This window comes from Papio anubis, chromosome 20 (assembly GCF_008728515.1).
Source record: "Papio anubis isolate 15944 chromosome 20, Panubis1.0, whole genome shotgun sequence".
Classification (NCBI taxonomy): Eukaryota; Metazoa; Chordata; class Mammalia; order Primates; family Cercopithecidae; genus Papio; species Papio anubis.
In genome coordinates, this window is record NC_044995.1 from 9162659 (window position 1) to 9189979 (window position 27321).

Sequence of the window (27321 nt, forward strand, 5' to 3'; positions counted from 1 at the left end):
GAAAGGAAAGAAAGGAAGAAGGAGAAAGGAAGGAAAGAAAGAAAGAAAAGAAGGGAGGAAGAGAGGAAGGAAGGAAGAAGGAAAGGAAAGACAGGAAGGGAGGAAGAGGAAGAAGAAAGAAAGAGAAGGAAAGGAAAGAAAGGAAGGGAGAGGAAAGAGAGGAAAGAAAGAAAGAAAGAAAGAAAGAAAGAAAGAAAGAAAGAAAGAAAGAAAGAAAGAAAGAAAGAAAGAAAGAAAGAAAAGGGAAAAAGAAAGAGGGACTCGACCCTGAGAGCTGGCCCCAGGGAAAGGAAGCCACCTGCACTGTGGAGTGTAACCAGGGGCTGAGGACTGACAAACTGGCAACGGGAACAGCAGTGTGGGGGGCTTGAGGGAGACGTGGGCCGAGGAGACAGCTTCTGTGACAGTCCCCATCCGGAGATAATTTGCCTGTTGTAAGTTGAGTGGATTCCAGATGGAAAAAATAACGAAGAAGAGAATGTGTATGGGTTGAGCGGGAGTCTCTAAAAGGCCAAGTAGAGTTTTGGTATTTTACCCTCAAGAGAGTGGCAAAGGTTCTGAGCCTCCATGTGGCATCATCATATTTTCGTCTGGAACATATCGGTGAGACCGCTTCCCGAAGTCAGAACTGCATGAGGCAATCGAAGGAAGAGGTAACTTTGCTGATCTCTTGCTCTATGCCAGACACTGCCCTGAGTCCCCCTTACGGCTAGTTTCTTTAATCCTCACAACTGTGGGAAGATATTGTCATCCTTAGGCCAGCTTTACAGATGAGAACACTGATGCTCCGGGAGTTAATTAATTTGATGAGCCTCTTGCACCAAGACGCCCCGGAGACAGGGCTGACGGCCGCTGACCCGGAATGCTGGCGTCATCGTCACAAGCGTACGACATGCCTTCGTGAAAATCAGACTCTCCCTTCCAAATGCAGGTCTAATTTCATAAAATAAGGTATGCTGATAAGAAAATGCAATGGGGTAGTAAAATAACAACACAATACAATAAAAACATTCGCCACTCTGTGCCACTCTTCTGCTCAGAAGCCTTCCAGGGCTTCCCTCCTCAGTCTTACTGACACGACTGCAACTTCCATCCCCCAACTCGGGTTAGTGCTTTGATAGCATCTCCTCCAACTCTGCCTTTCACTGACTGTGATGCAGTCCCAGTGACCTCCTTGCTACTCCTAAAAATCATCAAGCACGCATCTGCCTCCGGGCTTATCCACATGCCATTCTCAACCCGGAATGCTCTTCACCCAGACAGGCGCAGGGCTCCCCCCTCCCTCTCCTTCACTGCCAACCCCAGTATCTCCTTATCCTTCAGACCTTCTTGGACCATCCTGTCTGAAGTTGCAACACTCCCTCCAGATTTCATATCACCTCTCGCTGCCTTTTTTCTTTCCTCAGCATGTATCATTAAGCTTTGGCACATGTGCACGTATTTTACTTATTAATATTGTAGACTATCTGCCTTCCCACTACAACGTATCCCCATGAAGCCATAGATTTTTTTTCTGCAGCGTTTCCTAGAGTGTCCCTGCACCTGGAACACTCCCTAGCACACAGTACATAGTAAATATTTTTTGATGGCCAGGCGCAGTGGTTCACACCTGTAATCCCAGCACTTTGGGAGGCCGAGGTGGGCGGATCACAAGGTCAGGAGATCGAGACCATCCTGGCTAACACGGCGAAACCCTATCTCTACTAAAAATACAAAACATTAGCTGGGCGTGGTGGCGGGCACCTGTAGTCCCAGCCACTCGGGAGGCTGAGGCAGGAGAATGGCGTGAACCTGGGAAGTGGAGTTTGCAGTGAGCCGAGATCGCGCCACTGCACTCCAGGCTGGGTGGCAGAGCAAAACTCGGTCTCAGAAAATATATATATACACACACATAAATATATATATAAATATATATATACATAAATATATATAAATATATATATTTATGTGTATATATATATTTTTTATGAATGATGAATGAATAGACATAGTACATAGGAAGTACGGGGAAAGTTATGAGTTCATGATTATCAGTACAATTCCAGACGCCAGATATCTAGATTTTTAATTTTGGTCGTGCCAGTTATAAGCTCTGCCGCTTTAAACTAAGTTTATTAACCTCTCTATTTCTCTGCCTCTTCCTCTGTAAAATAAAAAAGCAGTGGTGCCTAACTCATAGAACTGCTGTGATTATTCAGTGTGTAATTATGTTAACGGTACTCACACTGAAATTACTTGATAGCCGGCTGGGCACGGTGGCTCATGTCTGTAATCCCAGCACTTTGGGAGGCTGAAGCGGGCAGATTACCTGAGGTCAGGAGTTCGAAACCAGCCTGGCCAACGTGGTGAAATCCCATCTCTACTAAAAATACAAAAAATTAGCCAGGTGTGGTGGCGCACACCTGTAATCCCAGCTACTCAGGAGGCTGAGGCAGGAGAATCGCTTGAACACAGGAGATAGAGGTTGCAGTGAGCCGAGATTGCACCACCATACTCCACCCTGGGCAACAGAGCAAGACTCTGTCTCAAAAAAAGAAAAAAAAAAAAAAGAAAAGAAAAGAAAATTACTTAATGGGTACAATGCACATTATTTGGGCGATGGATACCCTGGAAGTCCGGATTTCATCACTATGCAGTCTGTACATACAACAAAATTACACTTGTACGTCATAAATGTTTACAAAGTTTTTTAAAAAATAGAAAAATGAAAGGCAAAAGTAAGCATGCTTTCTTAAAAATCAAAAGTAGTCAGACGGAGCCTGACATTACCAAGGGTTCTAATATTGATTACTGTTATTTACTTATTTATTTTTTGAGATTGAGTTTCACTCTTGTCACCCAGGCTGGAGTGCAGTGGCACAATCTTGGCTCCCTGCAATCTCTGCCTCCCAGGTTCAAGTGATTCTCCTGCCTCAGCCTCCTGAGTAGCTGGGATTATAGGCCTCCGCCACCACGCCCAGCTAATTTTTGTATTTTTAGTAGAGATGGGGATTCACCATGTTGGCCAGGCTGGTCTCGAACTTCTGACCTCAGGTGATCTGCCTGCCTCGGCCTACCAAAGTGCTGGGATTACAGGCATGAGCCACCGCGCCCAGCCTAATATTGATTATTAATGGTTGTTATCATAATTGTTATTTTCATTATTGGTGTGTTGTTATATGCACAAAACAGCACCCATGGAGAACCCACATTCTTTTCAGGAACTTATGAAAAATCGACAAAAATTGACCACTTCTCAATCCACCAAGGAGGTCTCAAAATACTCCAAAGATCTGATATAATGAAACCACATTTTGTGACTACAGAAATTACATAAGAGACCAAAAATTAAACGTTTAAAAAACACACATTTTTAAAACAACAAAAATCTACATAACTTCTGAGTGACTGTTAAAACACACACACACAGAAGTTGTGACGTATTTAGAAATGAACAGACAATGTTATTCATATCGAAACTTAGATGCAATAAAAATCACACTTAAAATGAAATGTGTGTTGTTTTAAGTGCACTTTTTTTTTTTTTTAAAGAAATTATGAAGTTTGGGGTCGGGCGCGGTGGCTCACGCCTGTAATCCCAGCACTTTGGGAGGCTGAGGCGGGCGGATCACAAGGTCAAGAGATCGAGACCATCCTGATGAACACGGTGAAACTCCAAACCCCATCTCTACTAAAAAAAATTAGCGGGGCATAGTGGTGCCTGCCTGTAGTCCTTCGGGGAGGCTGAGGCAGGAGAATCGCTTGAGACGGGAGGCCGAGGAGGTTGGGAATGAACCCAGATGCGTGCCGTGCTCCAGTGTGGGTGACAGGAGACTCTGTCTGAAAGAAGAAAGAAAAGAAGAAAAGAAGAAAGAAAAGAAAGAAAAGAAAGAAAGAGGGAGAGAAAACGCTTGCCGCTGGCGCCAGTTGCCGCTGCCGCCGCCTTAACGCCCGCCGCCGCCATGCCCTTGCTGGGCGGGTGCGGGCGGGCGTGCGGGCGGGTGGGCGGGTGGGCGGGCGGGCGGACATCGGATCAGGATCAGGATGTCGGATCGGATCGCTTCCATCCGTTTCGGACGGACCAAGCTGCATTATCACGAAGGAAAAAGAAAATAAAGAAGCCTTCATAGGTGGGAGAGAAAAGACAATGGTGTACTAAGTTTCTATTATCATAATTACATCAGACTTCTCATCAGTCACTCTGGAATTTAGACGACCAGGGAGAAATACATTTGAAAATACCCCATGGGCTGGGCGCGGTGACTCCTGATTGTAATCCCAGCACTTTGGAAGGCGGATGCAGGCAGATCACCTGAGGCCAGGAGTTCCAGACCAGCCTGGCCAACATGATAAAACCCTGTTTCTACTAAAAATACAAAAAAAATAGCTGGACCTGGTGGCGGGCCCCTATCATTTCAGCTCGGGAGGCTGAGTAGGAGAATTGCTTCAACCTGGGAGGTGGGGTGCAGTGAGCCGAGATAGAGCCACTACCTCCAGCCTAGGCGTGATGAAGTGAGACTTGTCTCAAAAAAAAAAAAAGAAAAAAGAAAAAGAAAATAGCCGATGTACGTCTACGGAGAGATCCCAGAGTGTATAGTTAGATATTAACATCAGGATAGCGTCTGCATTATTATTGCCAAGAACTGGGAAATCAGAATATACATTCATACTGACTTATACTCACTTAGAAACAAACAGGGAGGATTGACATGAAAGAATTAAAGTGTGTGGCTCTCCCGCGTTTTCTTCCCGGCAAGACCCACCTGGACAAGCTGCAGACCTAGAAATCCCTTCCGGAGCTGCTTCTTTCTCACCTCTCCCCTTGTTCTACCTTCAGAATCCGTCCTCATGCAGACCGCGGCTTGCCAGCACCACGGCCAGGTTCGCCTCTCTCCCCACTCCTGCAGGGAACATCCCTGGCTGGGCCTCTCCATGCTCTGCTTGCTACTCAGTTGCCCCTCTCCACACTGTAGCCAGAGTGATCTTTTTTTTTTTTTTGAAGTGATCTTGCTCTGTCCACCAGGCTGCAGTGCAGTGGGTACAGTCTCGGCTCGTTGCAGCCTGCGCCTCCCAGGTTCAAAGCGATTCTCCTGCATCAGCTTCCAGAGTAGCTGGGATTACAGGCACCCACCACCACACCCAGCTAATTTATTTGTATTTTTAGTAGAGAACAGGTTTCACCATGTTGGCCAGGATGGTCTCGATCTCTCTTGACCTCGTGATCCGCTGACCTCCCAAAGTGCTGGGATTACAAGTGTGAGCCACTGTGCCTGGCCCCAGAGTGATCCTTTAAAGCACTCATCCGGTTATGATCCAAATTTGAAATCTCCAGTGACTTCACGGTGCGCCATGAAACCCAAACTCCTGGCGACCCACGGGACCTCCTCATCTTTCAATTTCACGTGGTCCCTGTACCCCTCACTCCCTGCCCTCGGGCGCTGCGTACATGACATTCCCGCTGTTCCTTGAAGACACCAGGTCCCTCCCTGCCTCAGGGCTCCTCGTCTCTGCCTGGATGCACTAACCTCCTGCTTTGCACCACAGCCTCCAGGTCTCTGATCAGCCTTCCCAGACCACTCTGTTGAAAGAAGTCCACTCCCCTGACACTCATCCCTTTGCTAAGAAGGTTTGTCTTCGTTCCCTCTTGACGTTCATCCTCCTTTCTAATTATCTACTCGTTGACTCGTACGCTGTCCCCTCCTGCAGTTAGAATGGAGACTTCACTTGGCCAGGGACCTCTTCTGTCCAGATCATCGCTCTATCACCGGCACTTAGGGCCAGGCACATAATAGATGTTCAGTAAATACTTGTAGAAGGAAGAGCAGTGAATTAGAAATATATTGCTCATCACTTAATAGACACTTAAATGTTCAACAATGCCCCCCCCACCCAATGCAATGGAATACTGTGTAGTCATTAAAAATGATGGTGCTGCTGGACGCGGCAGCTCACGCCTGTAATCCCAACACTTTGGGAGGCCGAGGCGGGTGGATCACGAGGTCAGGAGATCGAGACCATCCTGGCTAACATGGTGAAACCCCGTCTCTACTAAAAACACAAAAAATTAGCCGGGCGTAGGGGCGGGCACCTGTAGTCCCAGCTACTCGGGAGACTGAGGCAGGAGAATGGTGTGAACCCAGGAGGCAGAGCTTGCAGTGAGCCAAGACCACGCCACCGCACTCCAGCCTGGGTGACAGAGCGAGACTCCGTCTCAAAAAAAAAAAAAGATGGTGCTATTTAACTTTTATTGACAGAGAAGATGCCAAGGATTTTGCTGAGTGAACAAAACAGGAAAAAAACATGTATATAGGGGCCACGTGTAAGTTAAATTATGTATGCATATTTACACACACGTTTATGGAAGGAGACATTAGTAGGAAAATATTAATCAAGATGTTTGTACAAATTAATATTAGGTCAAGGGAGTTTAAATGGCTCTTCATTTTTTGAGGTGTTTTTATCTGAATTTTTAAATTGAGTATGTGTCAGCCTTATAACTGAAAAAAAAAAATTATTTATACCTGAGGGAAAAAAATAAAATGAAATAAAAGTGCCCCCTTGAAGGAGCTGAGGGTATTGGCTTAGAAAGAACAGGCGGCCGGGCGCGGTGGCTCACGCCTGTCATCCCAGCACTTTGGGAGGCCGAGGCAGGCAGATCATGAGGTCAGGAGATCGAGACCACCCTGGCTTATACGGTGAAACCCCGTCTCTACTAAAAATACAAAAAATTAGCCGGGCGCGGTGGCGGGCTCCTGTAGTCCCAGCTACTCAGGAGGTTGAGGCAGGAGAATGGCGGGAACTTGGGAGGTGGAGCTTGCAGTGAGCCGAGATGGCACCACTGCCCTCCAGCCTGGGCGACAGAGCAAGACTCCGTCTCAAAAAAAAAAAAACAAAGAAAAAAAAGAACAAGCAAGGTACCAAGATCTCTTTCCTATGACTGATACCTCCTCATTTTTCCCTCCTGAGTTTCAGTCATGCAAGATGAGGAAACCCTAGAGTCTCCTGTGCAGCTTGCTGTGTGCAGGGAACAATACTGCCTTGTAGCCTTACAAATTTGCTGAGAAGATAGCTCTTATGTTAAGCGCACTTATCATCATAAATTGATATGGGATAATACAAATATTATCAAATAATAAGAAATAGGCCGGGCGCGGTGGCTTATGCCTGTAATGCCAGCATTTTGGGAGGCCGAGGTAGGTGGATCACCTGAGGTTAGGAGTTCAAGACCAGCCTGGCCAACATGGTGAAATCCCGTCTCTACTAAAAATACAAAAATTAGCCGGGCATGATGGTGCGTGCCTATAATGCCAGCTACTCAGAAGGCTGAAGCAGCAGAATGGCTTCAACGCAGGAGGTGGAGGTTGCAGTGAGCCGAGATCGCACCATTGTACTCCAGCCTGGGCAACAGAGCGACTCTCCATCTGAAAAAAAAAAAAAAAAAAATCCATCCCAATAACCCTTCAAAAACACTTTTGAGTTCTGACTTTATTTCTTCTTGTTTTCTTATTTTCAATGGAATTCATTCTACTGTTTTCACATTTACCATTCAGGGATATTTGGACAGAATTACACGGCCACAGGTCAACCACTGTGACCATGATTCCCTTTCTAAGAATGAGGAAGGATGTGGTCAGTGAGGTTTATTCATATTATGTTACTGCTTTGCAACACTTTTTGTCCATTTTATTTCTTACATTTATTATTTCAGATGCTATTGTGAATGTATAAACTATTTCTCCATTTATGCATGTATGTATGTATTTATTTATTAATTTTGTGACAGAGTCTGGCTCTATCGTCCAGGCTGGAGCTAAGTTTTTGTTGGTTTATTTGTTTGTTTTAGTACACATCAGGTTTCCCCATGTTTACCAAGCTAGTCTCGTACTCCTGACCTCAGGTAATCCACCTGCCTTGGCCTCCCAAAGTGCTGAGGTTACAGGCATGAGCCACCACACTCGGTCTCTCTATTTATTTAGATCTTTAACTTCTCAGTACCTTTTGTAACTTCTAGTGTCCACGTCTTTCACTTATTTTATTGCATTTCATCCCATTCAGTTTGTTATTTTGGAGGCTTTGTAAATGAAATTGCTCTCCTCATTTCATTTTTAAATTATTGTTCGTTAGTATACAGACACATGATTGATTTTGGTGAATATATCTCCCATCCTGCTAGGAATGTGTTGTACTTTCCAACTCCAGAGCTTCCATTTAGTTTTATGTTTTAATAAGTTCACAGGATAGCACGGTGCTCACTGGTCATTTCATGTAATTAATATTTCTATTAGCCGGGCATGATGGCACTTGCCTGTAATCCCAGCTACTTGGAAGGCTGAGGTAGGAGAATTGCTTAAACCCGGGAGGCGGCAGTTGCGGTGAGCCGAGATTGCACCATTGCAAGTCAGCCTGGGCGACAAGAGCGAAACTCTGTCTCAAAAAAAAAAAAAAAAAAATTCTAACTTCGTGCATTTATTGGGATCTGGATTGCCATCCTTCAGATTTCTTGCTCTAGCCTAATGACTCTGTTGTTGTTCATTGCAAGTTTTATTTTTATTTTGTTTACTTTTTAGCAGCTTTATTTAGCTATTATTGTTCTTCTAAAAAAAAAAAACCCTCTCACTTAATGTACACAATTAGATGGATTTCGACCTATGCAATAACCCCTTAGAAGACATTCACGTGCACGCGTTGTTGGCTTTTTGCTTCTCACGGGAACATATTTCAGGCATTTCCATCTCCACGCTACACATGGGGAAATAGAGGCTCACAAAGGAGAAAGGGTGTGGTCCGGTCCAGGTCACACCTGTCCCTGGTCCTCCAGGCTGAGGAGCAGAGACACCACCCACCTTGGGGGTGCGAGGGTTTGACGCGTATCTCGGGCGCCCTCTTGTGGTCGCAGTGGAGAAACTCCCTGCTTAGTTCATTTCTTTACCATCCGGTATGCATTTTTCTCATGCAGTATTTGTTGGTCCTCTCCTGTGTGCCAGACACTGTTCGAGGCCCTAGCGGTCCGTCAATATACAAAACTAACATCCTTGGTATCGAGGAGCTTTTTTTTTTTCTTTTTTCTTTTGAAACGGAGTCTCCCTCTGTGGCCCGGGCTGGAGTGCATTGGTGCAATCTCAGCTCACTACAAGCTCTGCCTCCCGGGTTTAAGCGATTCTCCTGCCTCAGCCTCCCGAGTAGCTGGGATTACAGACTTGCACCACCACGCCCAGCTAATTATTGTATTTTTAGTAGAGATGGGGTTTCACCACGTTGGCCAGGGTGGTATTGAACTGCTGACCTCATGCTCCGCCCATCTCAGCCTCCCAAAGTGCTGAGATTACAGACTTGGGCCACCGCGCCTGGCCGTTAAAAAAAAAAAATGCTGCCAGCATATCGTCCAGAGTTCCTTTCCCTTTTATCTCTCCCTCGTTGCTGTTCTCAGCTGCTTTCTCCCAGACCTCTGCCCTTCCCGCTGTTCCATCCAGAACCGGCCACATAATTGGTGGTGTCGATTGCAAATGAGAACACGGGGTCCCTTCTTCAAAACGTAAGGATTTCAAATTGGTGGCAGCTGAGCATTAAAAAGAAGTGTGGTGGCCGGGCGCGGTGGCTCATTCCTGTGATCCCAGCACTTTGGGAGGCCAAGGCAGGCTGATCACCTGAGGGGTTGGAGTTCAAGACCGGCCTGGCCAATAAAGTCAAATCCCGTCTCTACTAAAAATACAAAAATTAGCCGGGCATAGGGGTGGGTGCCTATAATCTCAGCTACTCAGGAGGCTGAGGCAGGAGAATGGCTTCAACCTGGGAGGCGGAGATCTCAGTGAGCTGAGATCGCACCATTGCACTCCAGCCTGGGTGACAGAGCAAGTCTGCATCTCAAAACAACAAACAAAATTCCATCCCAATAACCCTTAAAAAACACTTTTGAGTTCTGACTTTATTTCTTCTTGTTTTCTTACTTTCAATGGAATTCATTCTACTGTTTTCACATTTACCATTCAGGGATATTTGGACAGAATTACATGGCCACAGGTCAACCACTGTGACCATGATTCCCTTTCTAAGAATGAGGAAGGATGTGGTCAGTGAGGTTTATTCATATTATGTTACTGTTGCAAGATGACACTTTTTGTTAATTTTTATTTCTTATATTTGTTATTTTGGATGCTATTGTGAAGGTATGAACTGTTTCTCCATTTTTATATGTACGTATGTATGTATGTATTTTGAGATGGAGTCTGGCTCTGTCACCCAGGCTGGAGTGCAGTGGCACGATCTCGGCTCACTGCAACCTGCGACTCCCAAGTTCAAGCCATTCTCCTGCCTCAGCCTCTTCAGTAACTGGGATTACAGGCGCACCCCATCACATTTGGCTAATTTTTGTTTGCTTTTTGTTTGTTTGTTTTTTAGTGGAGACCAGTTTCCCCGTGTAGGTCAGGCTGGTCTTGAACTGCTGACCTCAGGTGACCTGCCTTCCTTGGCCTCCCAAAATGCTAAGATTACAGCAGTGAGCCACCACGCTCGGCCTCTCCATTTATTAGATCTTTAACTTCTCCACAGCGTCTTTTGTAATTTTTAGCATACCCATCCTTTATTTATTTTACTAAATTTCTTCCCACTCATTTTATTACTTTGGAGGCTTTGTAAATAAAATTCCTCTCCTCATTCATTTTTAGACTTTTTTTTGTTAGTACACAGACACATGATTGATTTTGGTGAATGTGTCTCCCATCCTGCTAGGAATGTGTTACACTTTTCAACCAGAGCTTCCATTTAGTTTTATGTTTTAATAATTTCACAGGATTACTGTGCTCACTGGTCACTTCATGTAATTAATATTTCTATTAGCCAAACGTGATGGCACATGCCTGTAATCCCAGCTACTTGGAAGGCTGAAGTAGGAGATTTGCTTGAACCCGGGAGGCAGAGGTTGAGGTTAGCCGAGTTCATGCCATCGCACTCCAGCCTGGGCAACAAGAGCGAAACTCTGTCTCAAAAATATATATCTATATGTGTGTGTGTGTGTGTGTGTGTGTATGTGTATATATGTGTGTGTATATACATATATGTATATATGCATATACATATGTGTGTATATGTATATACATATATATATGCATATACATGTGTATATATGTATACACATGTGTATACACATATATGTGTATGTATACATATATGTATATATGTATATACATATGTGTGTATATATTTATACACATATGCATATATGTATATATACATATATGTATATATATTTATGCGCATTATGTACATATTTATGCGCATTATGTACATGTATGTATATCTTTGTGGATTTATTGGGTTCTGGACTGCTCTCCTTCAGATTTCTTGTGCTAGCTTAATGGCTCTGTTGTTATTGGACGCAAGTTTTATTTTTTTTTTATTTACATTTTAGCAGCTTTATTTAGATATATTGTTCTACTAAAAAACCCTCTCACTTAATATACACAATTAGATGGATTTCGACCTATGCAATAACCCCTTGGAAGACATTCGAGCGCATGCGTTGTTGGCTTTTTGCTTCTCACGGGAACGTATTTCAGGCATTTCCATCTCCACGCTACACATGGGGAAATAGAGGCTCACAAAGGAGAAAGGGTGTGGTCCAGGTCACACCTGTCCCTGGTCCTCCAGGCTGAGGAGCAGAGAGACCACCCACGTCGGGGCTGCAAGAGTTTCACACGTATCTTGAGCGCCCTCTTGTGGTCTCAGTTGAGAAACTCCCTACTTAGTTCGTTTCTTTTCCGTGGAGCCTTGGTTTTTCTCATTCCCTATTTGTTGGTCCTCTCCCGTGTGCCAGACACTGTTCGAGGCCCTAGCGGTCCATCAATATACAAAACAAACATCCTTGCCATTGAGGAGCTTATTTTTTTTCCTTTTTATTATACTTTAAGTTCTAGGGTCATGTGCACAACGTGCAGGTTTGTTACATATGTATGCATGTGCCATGTTGGTGTGCTGCACCCATTAACTCGTCATTTACATTAGGTGTATCTCCTAATGCTATCCCTCCCCCCCTAACCCCACCCCACGACAGGTCCCGGTGTGTGATGTTCCCCGCCCTGTGTCCAAGTATTCTCGTTGTTCAATTCCCACCTATCAGTGAGAACATGCGGTGTTTGGTTTTCTGTTCTTGCGATAGTTTGCTGAGAATGATGGTTTCCAGCTTCATCCATGTCCCTACAAAGGACATGAACTCATCCTTTCTTATGGCTGCATAGTATTCCATGGTGTATATGTGCCACATTTTCTTAATCCAGTCTGTCATTGATGGACATTTGGGTTGGTTCCAAGTCTTTGCTATTGTGAATAGTGCCGCAATAAACATATGTGTGCATGTGTCTTTATAGCAGCATGATTTATAATCCTTTGGGTATATACCCAGTAACGGGATGGCTGGGTCAAGTGATATTTCTAGTTCTAGATCCTTGAGGAATCGCCACACTGTCATCTTCCACAATGGTTGAACTAGTTTACAGTCCCACCAACAGTGTAAAAGTGTTCCTATTTCTCCACATTCTCTCCAGCACCTTTGTTTCCTGACTTTTTAATGATCGTCATTCTAACTGGTGTGAGATTGTGTCTCTTTGTGGTTTTGATATGCATTTCTCTGATGGCCAGTGATGATGAGCATTTTTTCATGCGTCTGTTGGCTGCATAAATGTCTTCTTTTGAGAAGTGTCTGTTCATATCCTTTGCCCACTTTTTGATGGGGTTGTTTGCTTTTCTCTTGTAAATTTGTTTGAGTTGTTTATAGGTTCTGGATATTAGCCCTTTGTCAGATGAGTAGATTGCAAAAATTTTCTCCCATTCTGTAGGTTGCCTGTTCACTCTGATGGTAGTTTCTTTCGCTGTGCAGAAGCTCTTTAGTTTAATTAGATCCCATTTGTCAATTTTGGCTTTTGTTGCCATTGCTTTCGGTGTTTTAGACATGAAGTCCTTGCCCATGCCTATGTCCTGAATGGTATTGCCTAGGTTTTCTTCTAGGGTTTTTATGGTTTTAGGTCTAACATTTAAGTCTTTAATACATCTTGAATTAATTTTCATATAAGGTGTAAGGAAGGGATCCTGTTTCAGCTTTCTACTTATGGCTAGCCAGTTTTCCCAGAACCATTTATTAAATAGGGACTCCTTTCCCCGTTTCTTGTTTTTGTCAGGTTTGTCAAATATCAGATGGTTGTAGATGTGTGATATTATTTCTGAGGGCTCTGTTCTATTCCATTGGTCTATATCTCTGTTTTGTACCAGAATCATGCTGTTTTGGTTACTGTAGCCTTGTAGTATAGTTTGAAGTCAGATGAGGAGCTTATTTATTTATTTATTTATTTATTTATTTATTGAGGCAAAGTCTCGCTCTGTCACTCAGGCTCTAGTGCAGTGGCACAATCTCGGCTCACTGCAACCTCCGCCTCTTGGGTTCAAGCGATTCTCCTGCCTCAGCCTCCTGAGTAGCTGGGACTACAGGTGTGCCCACCACCACGCCCGGCTAATTTTTGTATTTTTAGTAGAGACAGGGTTTCACTGTGTTAGCCAGGATGGTCTCGATCTCCTGACTTCGTGATCTGCCCACCTCGGCCTCCCAAAGTGCTGGGATGACAGGCCTGACCCACCATGCCCAGTCGAGGAGCTTATATTCTCGCAGAAGGAGACAGACAGTAACCCTTGGGCGTAATAAGCACATTCTCAGCCTGCTAGAAGGTGAAAGTGATTTGGATAAATGAGAAAGTGCAGCAGTGGTCTGGAGGGTGCAAAAGTCAGCAGGGGGAACAGTGTGGTGGGTGCAGACTGAGGGCCAGGGAAAGGGAAGTGGTCATGAGTGCCCTGAGTGAGTGAGCTGGAAGGTAACACGAATGACTCCAAGTAGAACACCCTTCACGAGGATTCTTCTTCCCAAACTTCCTCTCGAAAGCTGAGGAACCCTCTCACCACAGGGAAGGCTCATCCCATTAGACTTCAACATCCTCAGCAATTCCCTGCCCACCCCTTTCTAGGAGTCAGGATTCCTCCATCCTGATCTAGACCAGCATCTGGTGGCCCCTAAAAACCTGTCCTGGAAGTCTCACAAGGCTCTTCCACTCACAGTTTGTGATATGATGACCCCAGAGTTGTGCAGTACACAACTGGCACAGCTGGACATGATGGGCCTGGCGCTCTTCCTCTGTGCTCCCACTGCGCTCTGTGCTGACTATGTCATTCCACTAGATGGTGCCATGTCAACTTCTCTCCTCTCCTCTCAATATCCTGTAAGCTCTTTAAGGATAAGATAGGATCAAAGTTCCATCCATGTCCCTGCTACTCAGAAGAGGGGCTGAAACATTGAAAAGGGAAATGTTAGAAATCCCTCAATAGCACTAGACTTAAGAAAACAAATTGCCGGGTAGTGATGATTAGATTGCTATAAAAGTCTGAATAATTACAAAAATATTCTAGGAACTGACATATAATTATGTAGGGGCACTGGCAGTATGTAGTCACTGAAATCGGCTAAGGAATCATGGTGCAGTCTCAGGAACCAGCTGGGCACAGTGGCTCAGGTCTGTAATCCCAGGACTTTGGGAAGCTGAGGCAGGTGGATTGCTTGAGTCTAGGAGTTCAAGACCAGCCTGGGTAACGTGGCGAAACCCCATCTCTACACAAAGTTAGCTGGGCATGGTGGCACACAACTGTAGTCCCAGCTACTCGGGAGGATGAGGCAGGAGAATTGCTTGAACTAGGGAGGCAGAGGTTGCAGTGAGCTGAGATTGCTCCACTGCACTCCAGCCTGGCGACAGAGCAAGACTCTGTCTAAAAAAAAAAAAAAATGTTGGGAATGTATCCAGATGAACCAAAAAACCTAAAACCTTTGACCTTTCGTGTTCTTCCGAATACTTTATCTCTCTCTCTTTCCCTTCATAGAGGATACCCTGGGTTATCTGCTGACCCCTCCGCCCTTCCTGGCCTCCTCTCTCTCTCTGGCCTTCTCCACTGCAGACTGACCTCTGCCTGCCCACCCCACTTGGGTCTGCTCTCACCCAGGCCCCGAGTGAACTCTGGATTCTTACTGAGTCCAGTGGACCTCTCTCCCTCCTTCATTTTTTTTTTTTTTTTTTTTTAATCATACTTGGCCTGCTTTTGAAACCACAAGAAAGGGACGATGCATCTCCCACTCCAGGCTTCTGGAACACACCTCTCTCTTCTCCCTCTTTGCTTTATCAGGCTGCTGCCAGGATATCATCCAGAGTTCCTTTCCCTTTTATCTCCATTGTTGCTGTTCTCAGCTGCTTCCTCCCAGGCCTCTGCCCTTCCCACTATTCCCTCCAGAACCAGCCACATAATTGATGGGGTCTATTGCAAATGAGAACACGGGGTCCCTTCTTCAAAACATAAGGAATTTCAAATTGGTGAACGCTGAGCATTAAAAAGAAGTGTGGTGGCTTGTCACGGTGGCTCATTCCTGTAATCCCAGCACTTTGGGAGGCCAAGGTGGGCCGATCACCTGAGGTTAGCAGTTCGAGACCAGCCTGGCCAAATGGTGAAAGCCCATCTCTACTAAAAACACAAAAATAAGCCAGGCGTGGTGGCACGTGCCTATAATCCCAGCAACTCAGGAGGCTGAGGCAGGAGAATCGCTTGAACCCGGGAGGCGGAGGTTGCAGTGAGCCAAGATGTCGCCACTGGCACTCCAGCCTGAGTGACAGATAGAGACTCCGTCTCAGAAACAAACAAAAAGGCCAGGCGCGGTGGCTCACGCCTGTAATTCCAGCACTTTGGGAGACCAAGGCAGGCGGATCACCTGAGGTCAGGAGTTCAAGACCAGCCTGGCCAACGTGATGAAACCCCGTCTCTACTAAAAATGCAAAAAGTAACTGGGCGTGGTGGCAGGCACCTGTAGTCCCAGCCACTGGAGAGGCTGAGGCAGGAGAATTGCTGGAACCTGGGAGGCGAAGGTTGCAGTGAGCCGAGATCTCACCATTGGCACTCCAGCCTGAGCAACAGAGTAAGGCTTCGTCTCAAAAACAAACAAAAAAAGAAAAGTGTAGGGCCCTCCGAACATGGGTCGCTGGGCAACCCATGAAGCTGGCCCTGCTTTGGCCCCACCTCCCTCCCAGGACCTGAGTTCTGAGGGGCACTGTGGTAGGCAGAATAGCCCCACCCACCCCCACTCTGCCCTACATGCAAGGTGTCCACGCACAAATCCCTGGGACCCGCGAGTATGTCTGCAGATGCAGTTAAGGTTGTTAAGGTTGTGGATCTTACATCAGGGAGATTATCCTGGCGTGATGGATAGTTGTTTTGTTGTTGTTGTTGTTTTTGTTTTTTGAGACGGAGTCTCGCTCTGTCGCCCAGGCTGGAGTGTAGTGGCCGGATCTCAGCTCACTGCAAGCTCCGCCTCCCGGGTTCACGCCATTCTCCTGCCTCAGCCTGGTGAGTAGCTGGGACTACAGGCGCCGCCACCACGCCCGGCTAATTTTTTGTATTTTTAGTAGAGACGGGGTTTCACCGTGTTAGCCAGGATGGTCTCGATCTCCTGACCTCGTGATCCACCTGCCGCGGCCTCCCAAAGTGCTGGGATTACAGGTATGAGCCATTGCGCTCGGCCGAAGGTTAGTTTTATGTGTCCACTTGACTGGGCTCTAATCTCCGGTTATTCCATCAGACTCCAGTCTGGGTGTCGCTGTGGAGGCATTCCGGAGACGCCGTTAACATCTACAGTCCATGGGCCCTCAGTGAAGATTGCCCTTAGCAATATGGGTGGACTTCATCCAAGCCACTGAAAGGCGTTGTGCAAAACGGAGGTTTCCCAGAGGAAGAAGAAATTCTGCCACCAGATGGCAGCACTAACTCCCGCCTTAGTTTCCCTCCTACCCTATGGATTCCAGGCTTGCACAATTCAATTCTGTGAAATAGATCTCTTTTCTTTCTTCCTTCCTTCCCTTTCCTTCCTTCCCTCCTTCCCTCCTTCCCTCCTTCCCTCCCTCCTTTCTTTTCTTTTGAGACTGAGTCTCGCTCTATTGCCCAGGCTGGAGTGCAATGGCACGATCTCAGCTCACTGCAAACTCCACCTCCCGGGTTCAAGCGATTCTCCTGCCTCAGCCTCCCAAGTAGCTGGGATTACAGGCACCTGCCATCATGCCCGGCTAATTTTTGTATTTTTAGTAGAGATGGGGTTTCACCACGTTGGCCAGGCTGATCTTGGACTCCTGACCTTGTGATCCGCCCATCTCAGCCTCCCAAAGTGCTGGTGCTGGGATTACACACGTGACAAATAGATCTCTTATATACATTTCTTTCTTTCTTTCTTTCTCTCTCTCTCTCTCTTTCTCTCTTTCTCTCTTTCTCTCTTCCTTTCTTTCTTTCTTTCTTTGAGAGTGAGTCTTGCTCTGTTGTCCAGGCTGGAGTGCAGTGGCTCGATCTGGGCTCACTGCAACCTCCGCCTCCTGCGTTCAAGTGAGTGTCCTGCCTCAGCCTCCTGAGTAGCTGAGACTAGAGGCACACACCACTGCGCCCAGCTAATTTTTGTATTTTTTTAGTAGAGTCAGCGTTTCTCCATGTTGGCCAGGTGGTCTCGAGCTCCTGACCTCAAGTGATTCACCTGCCTTGGTGGCCTCCCAAAGTGCTGGGATTACAGGCGTGAGCCAATGCACCCGGCCTTTATATATATCTTAAGTACATAATACGTGTAATGAACCACTGGCACATGCTACACATGGATGAACCTGCTTATGTGATGGAAGTCAGATAGGTAAAGCTGTACGATGTGTGATTCCATTTATGCGAGTGTCCAGAAGAGGTAATCCATAGAATCAGAAAACAGGAGAGTGGTTTCCAGGGGCCGCAGAGAGCGGGGCATGGGGAGTGACCGCTTAATAGGGTTTTCTTTTGGGGTGATGAAAATGTTTGGGAACTTGATAGAAGGGATGGGTACACAATTACCAGTGTACCAGTTAGGTGCGTTCCATTGGCAATGTACTAAGTGTCACTGAACTGTACACCCTAAGGTGGTTAATTTTGGCTGGGTGCAGGGGCTCATACCGGTAATCCCAGCACTCTGGAAACCGAGGCAGGCGGCTCACCTGACGTCGGGAGTTTGAGACCAGCCTGACCAACATGGAGAAACCCCGTCTCTACTAAAAATACAAAATTAGCTGGGCGTCGTGGCACGTACCCGTAATCCCAGCTACTTGAGAGGCTGAGGCAGGAGAATCGCTTGAACCTGGGAGGCGGCAGTTGCGGTGAGCCGAGATCACACCATTGCACTCCAGCCCAAGCAACAAGAACAAAACTCCATCTCAAAAAAAAAAAAAGATGGTTATTTTTACATCAATAGAAAATACTTAATAAAAGTCTGTAACATATACATACACATACATATATATATATCTCTCTCTCTCTTTTTGATTATTGAGTTTCTGGTGACCACTGCCCCCCTCCTTACATTTTTCTGTGGGTGCTGAGTCCTGACCTGATTTACTCCATCCCCTGCAGGGACCCCAGAGGGAACTTTCTAACACCTGGATCTTTCCCTGCCATTCCTCCGGGTTCCCCCACGCCTGCAGGGCAAAGTGAGGCTCCCAGTGGCTTTCAGGCTGGCTTCTCCAGGCAAATCAAACTCCACCTGGCATCTGAGAACCTCCTGCCCCACCCAGCTTCCCCACTCCGCTCCGATATCCATCCTGCTCTCCAGGGTTCCATCAACGCTCACTCATCCTTCAAGACCCAGCTCAAGGCTGCTTCCTCGTTATCGCAAATTGACTATCTTCTCTCCAGCACTACAACCCCATCCCCAGCTAGGGATAAAACCACTGACTTAGCCTCCCACCTGGGGGCCTCCCCTTTCTCTCACCAAGCTGCCTCCTACCTAGGCTTCCCTCTACCTCTCCCACTGACCCTGACCCATCCTCCCACCTGGGCCTCCACCTCCCTCCCACTGACCCAGCCCCCCATCTGGGTCTCCCCTCTCTCTCAATGAGCTTCCTCCTACCTGGGCTTCCCTCTACCTCTCCCGCTGACCCTGACCCAGCCTCCCACCTGGACCTCCACCTCCCTCCTAATGACCCAGCATCCCACCTGGGCCTCCACCTCCCCCCACCACTGACGCAGCCCACTGACCCAACCTCCCCCTGAGCCTCCACCTCTCTCCCATTGACCCAGCCTTTCACCTGGGCCTCCCCTTTCACTGAGCTGCCTACCACCTGGACCTCCACCTCCCTCCCAATGACCCAGCATCACACCTGGGCCTCCACCTCCCACCTCACTGACCCAGCCTCCCACCTGGGCCTCCACCTCCCTTCCACTGACCCAGCGTCCCCCACCTGGGCCTCCACTTCCCTTCCACTGACCCAGCCTCCCACCTGGGCTTCCACCTTCTTCCCACTGAGCTGCATCCTGCCTTGGGACTCTGCTCTCCCCCTCTGCTCTCTCCCTGCCCACACTGCCCTGAAGGAATTGTCCTGACACCCAAACCTCACTCTCTTGTCATCAGTAGACACGGGTGCTTAGAATGAGATATGACCTTTCTATGACCTTTCTATGAGTGGCTTCAGGCAGGAAAGTTCATCTAGTGGATGCAAAGCCTCAGACACCCTCCGTGCTCTTCATCCTCCTGCTGCTTTCACTGTCTGACCTTCTCCCTCTCTCTCTGTCCTGTCTCTCTGTCTCCCTCTCATACAGCTGCAATCTGGAAGAAATTACTCTTCTAAACAGCCAGACTTCCCCAGTTTCAGGAAATTCCAAGCTGGGCAGGGGAGGGGCCAGGCTGGGGGCGCGCCCTGTCCAGCCCCACCCCCTCTGCCAGTTCCCCCTGCACACTCAGTCCTGGCCTCCTCCCGCCCCCACACTCCGCCCAGAGGGGCCTCAGCTTTTCCACCACTGCTTTCTAGTCCTTTAAATCCTAGAGGCAAACTTTTGGGGGATAAGAAAGGCTGGGAGGGGCCTGTGCCAAAACCCGCTCTGCCTGGGGACTGGGCGGCGATTCCGCTTCTGCCTGGGCTCCTACCATGGCCCCCGAGAGGGGCTGACACTTTAGTTCCCGGCGCAGGTAAAGGGGCCTTATGCCAGGGCTTGCCAGGGGTGGGGTCTGGACTCCTAGGCGTGAGGGAGGAGGGGCTGGGGGTCTGGACTCCTGGGGTTGAGGAAGGAGGGGCTGGGGTCTGGACTCCAGGAGCTGAGGGAGGAGGGCACTGGGGCGTCTGGATCCCTGGGTCTGAGGGAGGAGGCGCTGGGGCCTGGACTCCTGGGTCTGAGGGAGGAGGCGCTGGGGCCTGGACCCCTGGGTCTGAGGGAGGAGGGGCTGGGGGCCTGGACTCCTGGGGCTGAGGGATGAGGGTGCTGGGGCGTCTGGACCCCTAGGTCTGAGGGAGGAGGGGCTGACTTTCGGGTCTGGGGTAGGATTAAGAAAGCTAAGAGCTAGGACGCCTGGGACCTGAGGGCGAAGAAGGAGGTGGCTCTGCGGACCCGGATGCCTGGCCCCTGAAACCCCCTCCGGGTTCCTCATGACACTTTCTGTACCAGGTGAGATCCCGCCCGGAGGAAGAAGGAAGAAGGCGGGGGCCGAGGATTAGGGAGGTGGAGGCGGACTCGGAGCCAGGGAACCGGGGGTCCAGGCTAGAGCCGCAGTGGTGAGCGCGCTCCTGCCCCGCTCTGGGAGGACCGCGAGGTAAGGCGCGGTGGGGGACAGGGGTCCTGGGGTCCTGGTCGGGAGGGAAGAGGGGGCAGAAAGCGCAGGAGACGGCGGCCGCTGAATTCCCGGCCACAGCCACGTGGCTGCAGGAAGCGCGCAGTGAAGCCCTTACCGGGCCGGGGGTCTCCCCATCTGGGGTCCCCACCCGCCTCCCCGCAGCTCCCACGGGTCTGAGAACCAGTCGGGCCGGATCTAGAGCGGGTTGTTATTTCCGTCCTGGCGGGGCCGGGACTGAGAGAGGACAGAGGTGAACCAGCTGTGCCCACCACCCTGCACCTGGAGCCGTAGCCCTGCCCCAGCAGGAAAGAGAGGGGTGGGTGGAGGCCGGGGGAGAACGCGAGGCCAGGGGCTCCCGGGGCTCCACGGTCGCGCCCCGCTTTCTGCCTGTTCCACGTTGGTCGCAAACAACAGCCCCTCTGTCCCGAGGCCTGGCAGCGGGAGGGACTTTTTCCAAGCATGACCTCATTGCTTTAAACACGACTCAACCAGAGGGAGGTCGGAGGCTTCTATTTAAGAGGACACCCAGGCTGGCAGAAGCGAAGTGACTTACCCAGGGTCTCAGAGCTAGGGCGCAGGGGTGGCGTTGGAAAACGACTTCCAACTCGTTGTCGTGGTCTGGACTGGAAAGGAAAAAAGACAATCAAGGGTGTCAGAGGAAATCCCTGGCGTTCACATCAAATCAGAACATGATTATTTTTTTTTTTCCCATGGGGTGGCCTGTCCATCCTCTTCTGTGGGTAGCTAGAGTTCATCTGGATTCCGAATCTGGCGCCCAGCATTTGCTGCTGAGTGACCCAGGGCAAGTTACCTAACCTCTCTGTGTCTCAGCCATCACGCATCTGTAAAATGGGGTTGTCCTGAAGATTAAATAAATTAGTTCATTCATGGGGAGGCACTCAGGCAGGATAAGCACTTGGGAAATGAAATTTTGGCCCCCTGAATGTAGTCTTTCTTTTCTTTCTTCTTTCTTTCTCTCCTTCCTTCCTTCCTTTTTTTCCCTCCCTCCCCGCCCTCCTTTCCTTTCCTTCCTTTCCTTCTCTCTCTCTCTCTCCTTTTCTTTTGTTTTCTTTTCTTCTTGAGACAGGGTCTTATTCTGTTGCCCAGGCTGAAGTGTGGTGGGACGATCGTAGCTCACTGCAGCCTCAGACTCCTGGGCTCAAGTCATCTTCCCTTTTCAGCCCCCCAAGTAGCTAGAACTGCAGGTGCATGACACAGCACCTGGCTAATGTTTTGTTTTTATTATTGTAGAGAGGTCATCTCACTTTGTTGCCCATGCTGGTCTCAAACTTCTGGGCTCAAGCAATCCTCCTGTCTCGGCCTCCCAAAGAGCTGGGATTATAGGTGTGAGCCACGGCGCCCAGCCACAAACAGGAGTTCCAACCCCTGTTTTTCGAGGAGTAAACTGAGCTTTAGGTTGAGGAAGCCGGTTTGGGATCCCGCAAGAAGGAAATGGCAAAATTTGAGCCAGGCGTGTTTCATGTCAGAAACCAAGACTTTATGTGTGTTGCCAGGTGCTGGAAAATGGTGACCACTGATAGGGCAATGGAAGGGGGATGCGAGATGCATGCTGGGAGCTGGGTTTGAGCAGAGGCAGGAGCTGAGAGCTGTCCAGGAGTCAAGAGGTAGCAGAGTGGAGGGAGCCAGCTCTGGACACTGGAGTTCCCCAGAGCTGGCTTTGTGATCTTGGGCAGTCACATCCTCTCTCTGATCACCCATTTCCTTCTCTGGAACACTGGGAGAATGAGCCAAAGTGCGACTCCATTGAGCACGTGCTAATTGAACGTTCCCTGTGTGCTGGGTGCTGTGCCAAGACTTACATGGGTATATCATTCCACCAATTCTTGCAAAAGGACTGCAAAGTATTATCTTCCTATCATGCCATTTTCAAGATAAGGAAATGAGGTCAGAAAGGTCAAGTAAGTTGCTCAGAGCCACACAGCAATCAGCACAGCCAGATTCAAACCTGCATATTGGGCTTTCGGAATTCCACTGTTCACCTCTGACTCACTGCAGAGGAAGTGCTGAGATCACAGGCTGTGTTCGCAGCTGGAGAGGATTTTTTAACTGTGGATCCAGAAGATACATTCATGAGCTGAGTTCAACATTTAAAAACAAAATCGAGTACAATAGAAAATATCAGAGTAGGGGCCGGGCGCGGTGGCTCACGGCTGCAATCCCAGCACTTTGGGAGGCTGAGGCGGGCAGATCACGAGGTCAGGAGTTCGAAACCAGCCTGGCCAACATGGTGAAACCCCATCTCTACTAAAAATACAAAAATTTAGCCAGGCGTGGTGGTGTGTACCTGTAATCCCAGCTACTCGGGAGGCTGAGGCAGCAGAGTCACTTGAACCTGGGGGGCGGAGGTTGCGGTGAGCCGAGATCATGCCATTGCACTCCGGCCTGTGCGACAGAGCAAGACTAAGAAAGAAAGAGGGAGCGAGAAAGAAGAAAAAAAGAAAAAGAAAGAAAGAGAGAGAAAGAAAGAGAGAAAGAAGGAAAGAAAAAGAAAGAAAGAAATAGAAGAAAGAAAAAAAAAGAGGAAAAGAAAGAAGGGAAAAAAGGAGAGAGAAAGAGAGAGAGGAAGGAAGGAATAAATAAATAAATCAGAGTATCTACCACGTTGTAAGACAAGTATTGGCCAGGCTTGGTGGCACACACCTGTAATCTTAGCACTTTGGGAGGCCAAGGCAGGCAGATTGCTTGAGCTCAGGAGTTTGAGACCAGTCGGGGCAACATGGCGAAACCCCACCTCTACAAAAAAAATACAAAAATAACACTACGTGGTGGCATGAACCTGTAGTCCCAGCTACTCAGGAGGCTGAGGTGGGAGGATCGCTTGAGTTCGGGAGGCGGAGGTTGCACTAAGCCAAGATCTCACCACGCACTCCAGCTGGGTGACAGAGTGAGACCCTGTCTCAAAACAAGACAAATCTTGTTTCTCAAAATGTTTGTTTCCATTATGGGTAAGGAGGGAGCGGAGACTGTGTGCTAGGTAACGATAAAAATATATTTATTCATCTAGGTTGAGGTCAGAGAAATTTGATAAATGCTGCAGAGGTAGTAAATCAAAACTAGTTTCCCCATGGAAATCAATGTAAAGTGTGTGTGTGTGTGTGTGTGTGTGTGTGTGTGTGTGTGTGTGTGTGGCAGAGGCCAGTCTTCCAAATCTAGCCATCTATAATTATTTTAAATCCCTTTGGCTTTCATTTTCATCCATATTATCACCAGTACTTCCCAGGGTGCCTGTTACTATGCAAACAACATCAGTGTTCTATCCAACCTAATTTTTGTTCCACAGTTATTGTTAGGGAAATATTTTACCCCCAATGCTAGCACTACCAATAGGTGAGCACTATTACAAGTATAGTTTTCTCTGATCAGACTTTTCTGTGTATCCTGAAAGGAAGGTAGTGTTATTTTATTTATCTTACAGATAGAAAAATAGACAGGGAAATAAAGTAATTTATTCCAATTCATACAGCTGGCAAAGGGTAGGGCTTCAACTGAAATAGGTTTTTATTGTTGCGATAACAGTGACTGTTAAAACAAAAGTACAAGGTCATCAGAGTCCCTCCCAGAAGTTCCATACAAAACATGCAATGACCAGGATATGGGCAGAGGCTGTGGCTGCAGTTCTATTTCTCATTGAATTTAGGCCACGCGTGGTGGCTCATGCCTGTAATCCCCACACTTTGGGAGGCCAAGGCAGGCGGATCACCTGAAGTCATGAGTTTGAGACCAGCCTGGCCAACATAGTGAAACCCCGTCTCTACTAAAAATACAAAAATTTGCCGGGCATGGCAGCACACGCCTGTAATTCCAGCTGCTTGGGAGGCTGAGGCAGGAGAATTGCTCGAACCCCAGCCTGGGCAACGGAACAAGACTCCGTCTCCAAAAAAAATGAATTTGGTGCAGTTTCAAATATATGCAATTCTTCCCATCTTTTAACATAGGGGATTTTTTTTTTTTTTTGAGACAGTCATACTCTGTCACCCTGGCTGGAGTGCAGTGGCACAATCTCACCTCACTGCGACCTCCGCCTCCCAAGTTCAAGCGATTCTCCTGCCTCAGCCTCTCAAGTAGCTGGGATTACAGGCATGCACCACCACAACCAGCTAATTTTGTATTTTTTTTTAGTAGAAACGGGGTTTCACCATGTTGGTCAGGCTGGTCTTGAAGTCCTGACCTCAGGTGATCCACCTGCTTCAGCCTCCCAAAGTGCTCAGATTACAGGTGTGAGCCACCGTGCCTGGCTAGGGAATTTGTATTATTATTATTTTAGAAAACATAAGACATCATAATATTAGGTTGTAGTCTTTCAAGATCAGGTACAGTTGCCCCTTGGTAGCAGTGATGGGATTGGTTCTGGGATCCCCATGGATACCAAACTCTGAAGATGTTTAAGTCTCTTATATAAATGCCCTAGTATTTGCATATAATCTATGTACATCCTTTCCTACACTTTAAATCATCTCTAGATTACTTATAATGCATAATACAATGTAAATGCTTTGCAAATAAGTGTTATATTGCTTGAAACTTGTACTCGTTTTTTTATTACTGTATTTTTCCCCAGTATTTTTGATCAGCAGTTAATTGAATCTGTTGATGCGGAACCCATAGATACCAAGGACTGTAATTCAAATCATAAAATGCACCCTAGGCAAAGTCTGCCTGGGCCTCTTCCTTGTGTGCCTGGTGGGCTCTAGGCAGGATCTGCTTTGCTCAATGGACAAAGTCAGCCCTGTCTTCAGAAAAGGAGCCTGGGAATTTCCATCTTTGACAAGCTGGAGTTTTCTTTTTCTTTCCATTGAGCCAGGGTTTCACTCCTGTTGCCCAGGCTGGAGTGCAGTGGCCAGTGCAGTGACACAGTCTCGGCTCCCTGCAACCTCTGCCTCCAGGCTTCAAGGGATTCTCCTACTTTAGCTGGGATGACACGCGTGCGCCACCATGCCTCGCTAATTTTTGCATTTTTTATAGAGTTGGGGTTTCGCCATGTTGCTTAGGCTGGTCTCGAGCTCCTGGCCTCAAGCGATCCGCCTGCCTCGGCCTCTCAAGCTGGGATTACAGGCGTGAGCCACCGCACCTGGGCCAACAAGCTGGAGTTTTCTATCAGTCAAGTCTGAGAAGCACTGTGAAGGGTTTGTGAAATATTTGTTATTTGGCCTCTAGGAAGGCTCAAGTATTCGCTCTTAGGAGGATCGGCATAGCGTGGTGGTCATGGGAATTCTGGAGTCAGGTTAGGAAAACCTCGATCCGAATGTGAGTTCAGCAGCTGTGCCCATGGGACCTCCTGGAGTCTCATCTTACCCCATCTGTGACACGGGAGGCCGGGCGCGGTGACTCACGCCTGTAATCCCAGCACTTTGGGAGGCCGAGGCGGGCTGCTCACCTGAGGTCAGGAGTTCAAGACCAGCCTGGCCAATATTGTGAAACCCGTCTCTACCAAAATACAAACATTGGCTGGGTGTGGTGGAGGGTACCTGTAATCTCAGCTACTCGGGAGGCTGAGGAGGAAGAATCGCCTGAACCCGGGAGGTGGGGGGGGGGGGGGCGGTGAGCTGGGATGGCGCCACTGCACTCCAGCCTGGGCGACAGAGTGAGACTCCATCTCAAAACAACAACAACAAAAAAACGGGAGCCGTCCCCCATCGTCCTTTGAGCAGTCTCTCGGCTGCGAGCCCCGGGGCTGGGGCCTCGCTGACCCTCCCGTGCCCCTCGCAGATGCCCGTGCTGAAGCAGCTGGGCCCCGCGCAGCCCAAGAAGCGGCCGGATCGCGGCGCCCTGTCCATCTCCGCGCCGCTCGGCGACTTCCGGCACACGCTGCACGTGGGGCGCGGCGGCGACGCCTTCGGGGACACCTCGTTCCTGAGCCGCCACGGTGGCGGGCCGCCCCCAGAGCCCCGGGCGCCCCCCGTGGGGGCCCCCCGCTCCCCACCGCCGCCCGCCGTCCCGCAGCCCGCGGCGCCCTCGCCTGCCGACCCGCTTCTGTCCTTCCACCTGGATCTGGGGCCCTCCATGCTGGACGCCGTGCTGGGCGTCATGGACGCGGCGCGCCCGGAGGCAGCTGCCGCCAAGCCCGACGCGGAACCCCGCCCCGGGACGCAGCCCCCCAAGGCCCGCTGCCGCCCCAGCGGGGACCTCGAGCTGGACGACGTCATCGGCCTCTAGGTTCCCCCATTCCCCGCGCCTTTCCCGCCCGGCACCCCACTTCTGTATACATAAACGTCCAAGGCGTGTGCCCGGGCTCTGACTTTTCACTTTGCACGTGGGAAGGGATGACTGATAGGGTCCTGGCGCCTCTGAGAGCCGGAGGTGTCACCGGGAGATCTGCTCCGGGTCGGACGATTGCCCTGGGGTGGGGTGCGGCTCCTTTAAGAGAGCCCGGGGGCGTGGCCAGGCGGTGCCGCTTGCAGAGGCGGCCGCTCCCGCAGTCCCGTTCGTCAAATACTGAGCGCCACCGCTGGCTGCACTTGGTCCTGGGGCCGGGCCAGACTCAGCCACCGCAGAGCCCGCCGAGGCGGGGCTGCCGATTGCTGTAGCCCCGGGAGTCCTGGGCCTCCACGCCTCGGGTGGACTCCGACCGGGCGGGGCCGCCCTTTACTCTGGGAGCGGCTGCAGAGGGAAGTGTCTGGGAACCTTTTAGAGCAGTCGGGGCCTGGTCTCCGTGGGGG

General features: G+C 48.9%; 1 protein-coding gene across 2 annotated transcripts; it reads left to right on the plus strand.

The window, feature by feature from the left end:
• Positions 1–19742: 19742 nt before the first annotated feature.
• On the plus strand, positions 19743–26893 carry CDC42EP5 (CDC42 effector protein 5). 2 transcript variants are annotated; one of them, XM_009195299.3, is made up of 3 exons: positions 19743–20005; positions 20479–20623; positions 26372–26893. In XM_009195299.3, the coding sequence occupies exon 3, from the start codon at positions 26372–26374 to the stop codon at positions 26816–26818; it is 447 nt and encodes a 148-aa protein (XP_009193563.2). In that variant the 5' UTR covers positions 19743–20005; positions 20479–20623; the 3' UTR covers positions 26819–26893. The 2 variants fall into 2 exon arrangements, with proteins under 2 accessions (XP_009193563.2, NP_001162354.1); NM_001168883.1 differs by lacking the exons at positions 19743–20005; positions 20479–20623 and having other exon boundaries at positions 26372–26818.
• Positions 26894–27321: the final 428 nt, after the last annotated feature.

What these genes read in the sequence shown, in the direction of transcription:
- CDC42EP5 (XM_009195299.3), top strand. Translation starts at nt 26,372, where the DNA reads ATGCCCGTGCTGAAGCAGCTGGGCCCCGCGCAGCCCAAGAAGCGGCCG.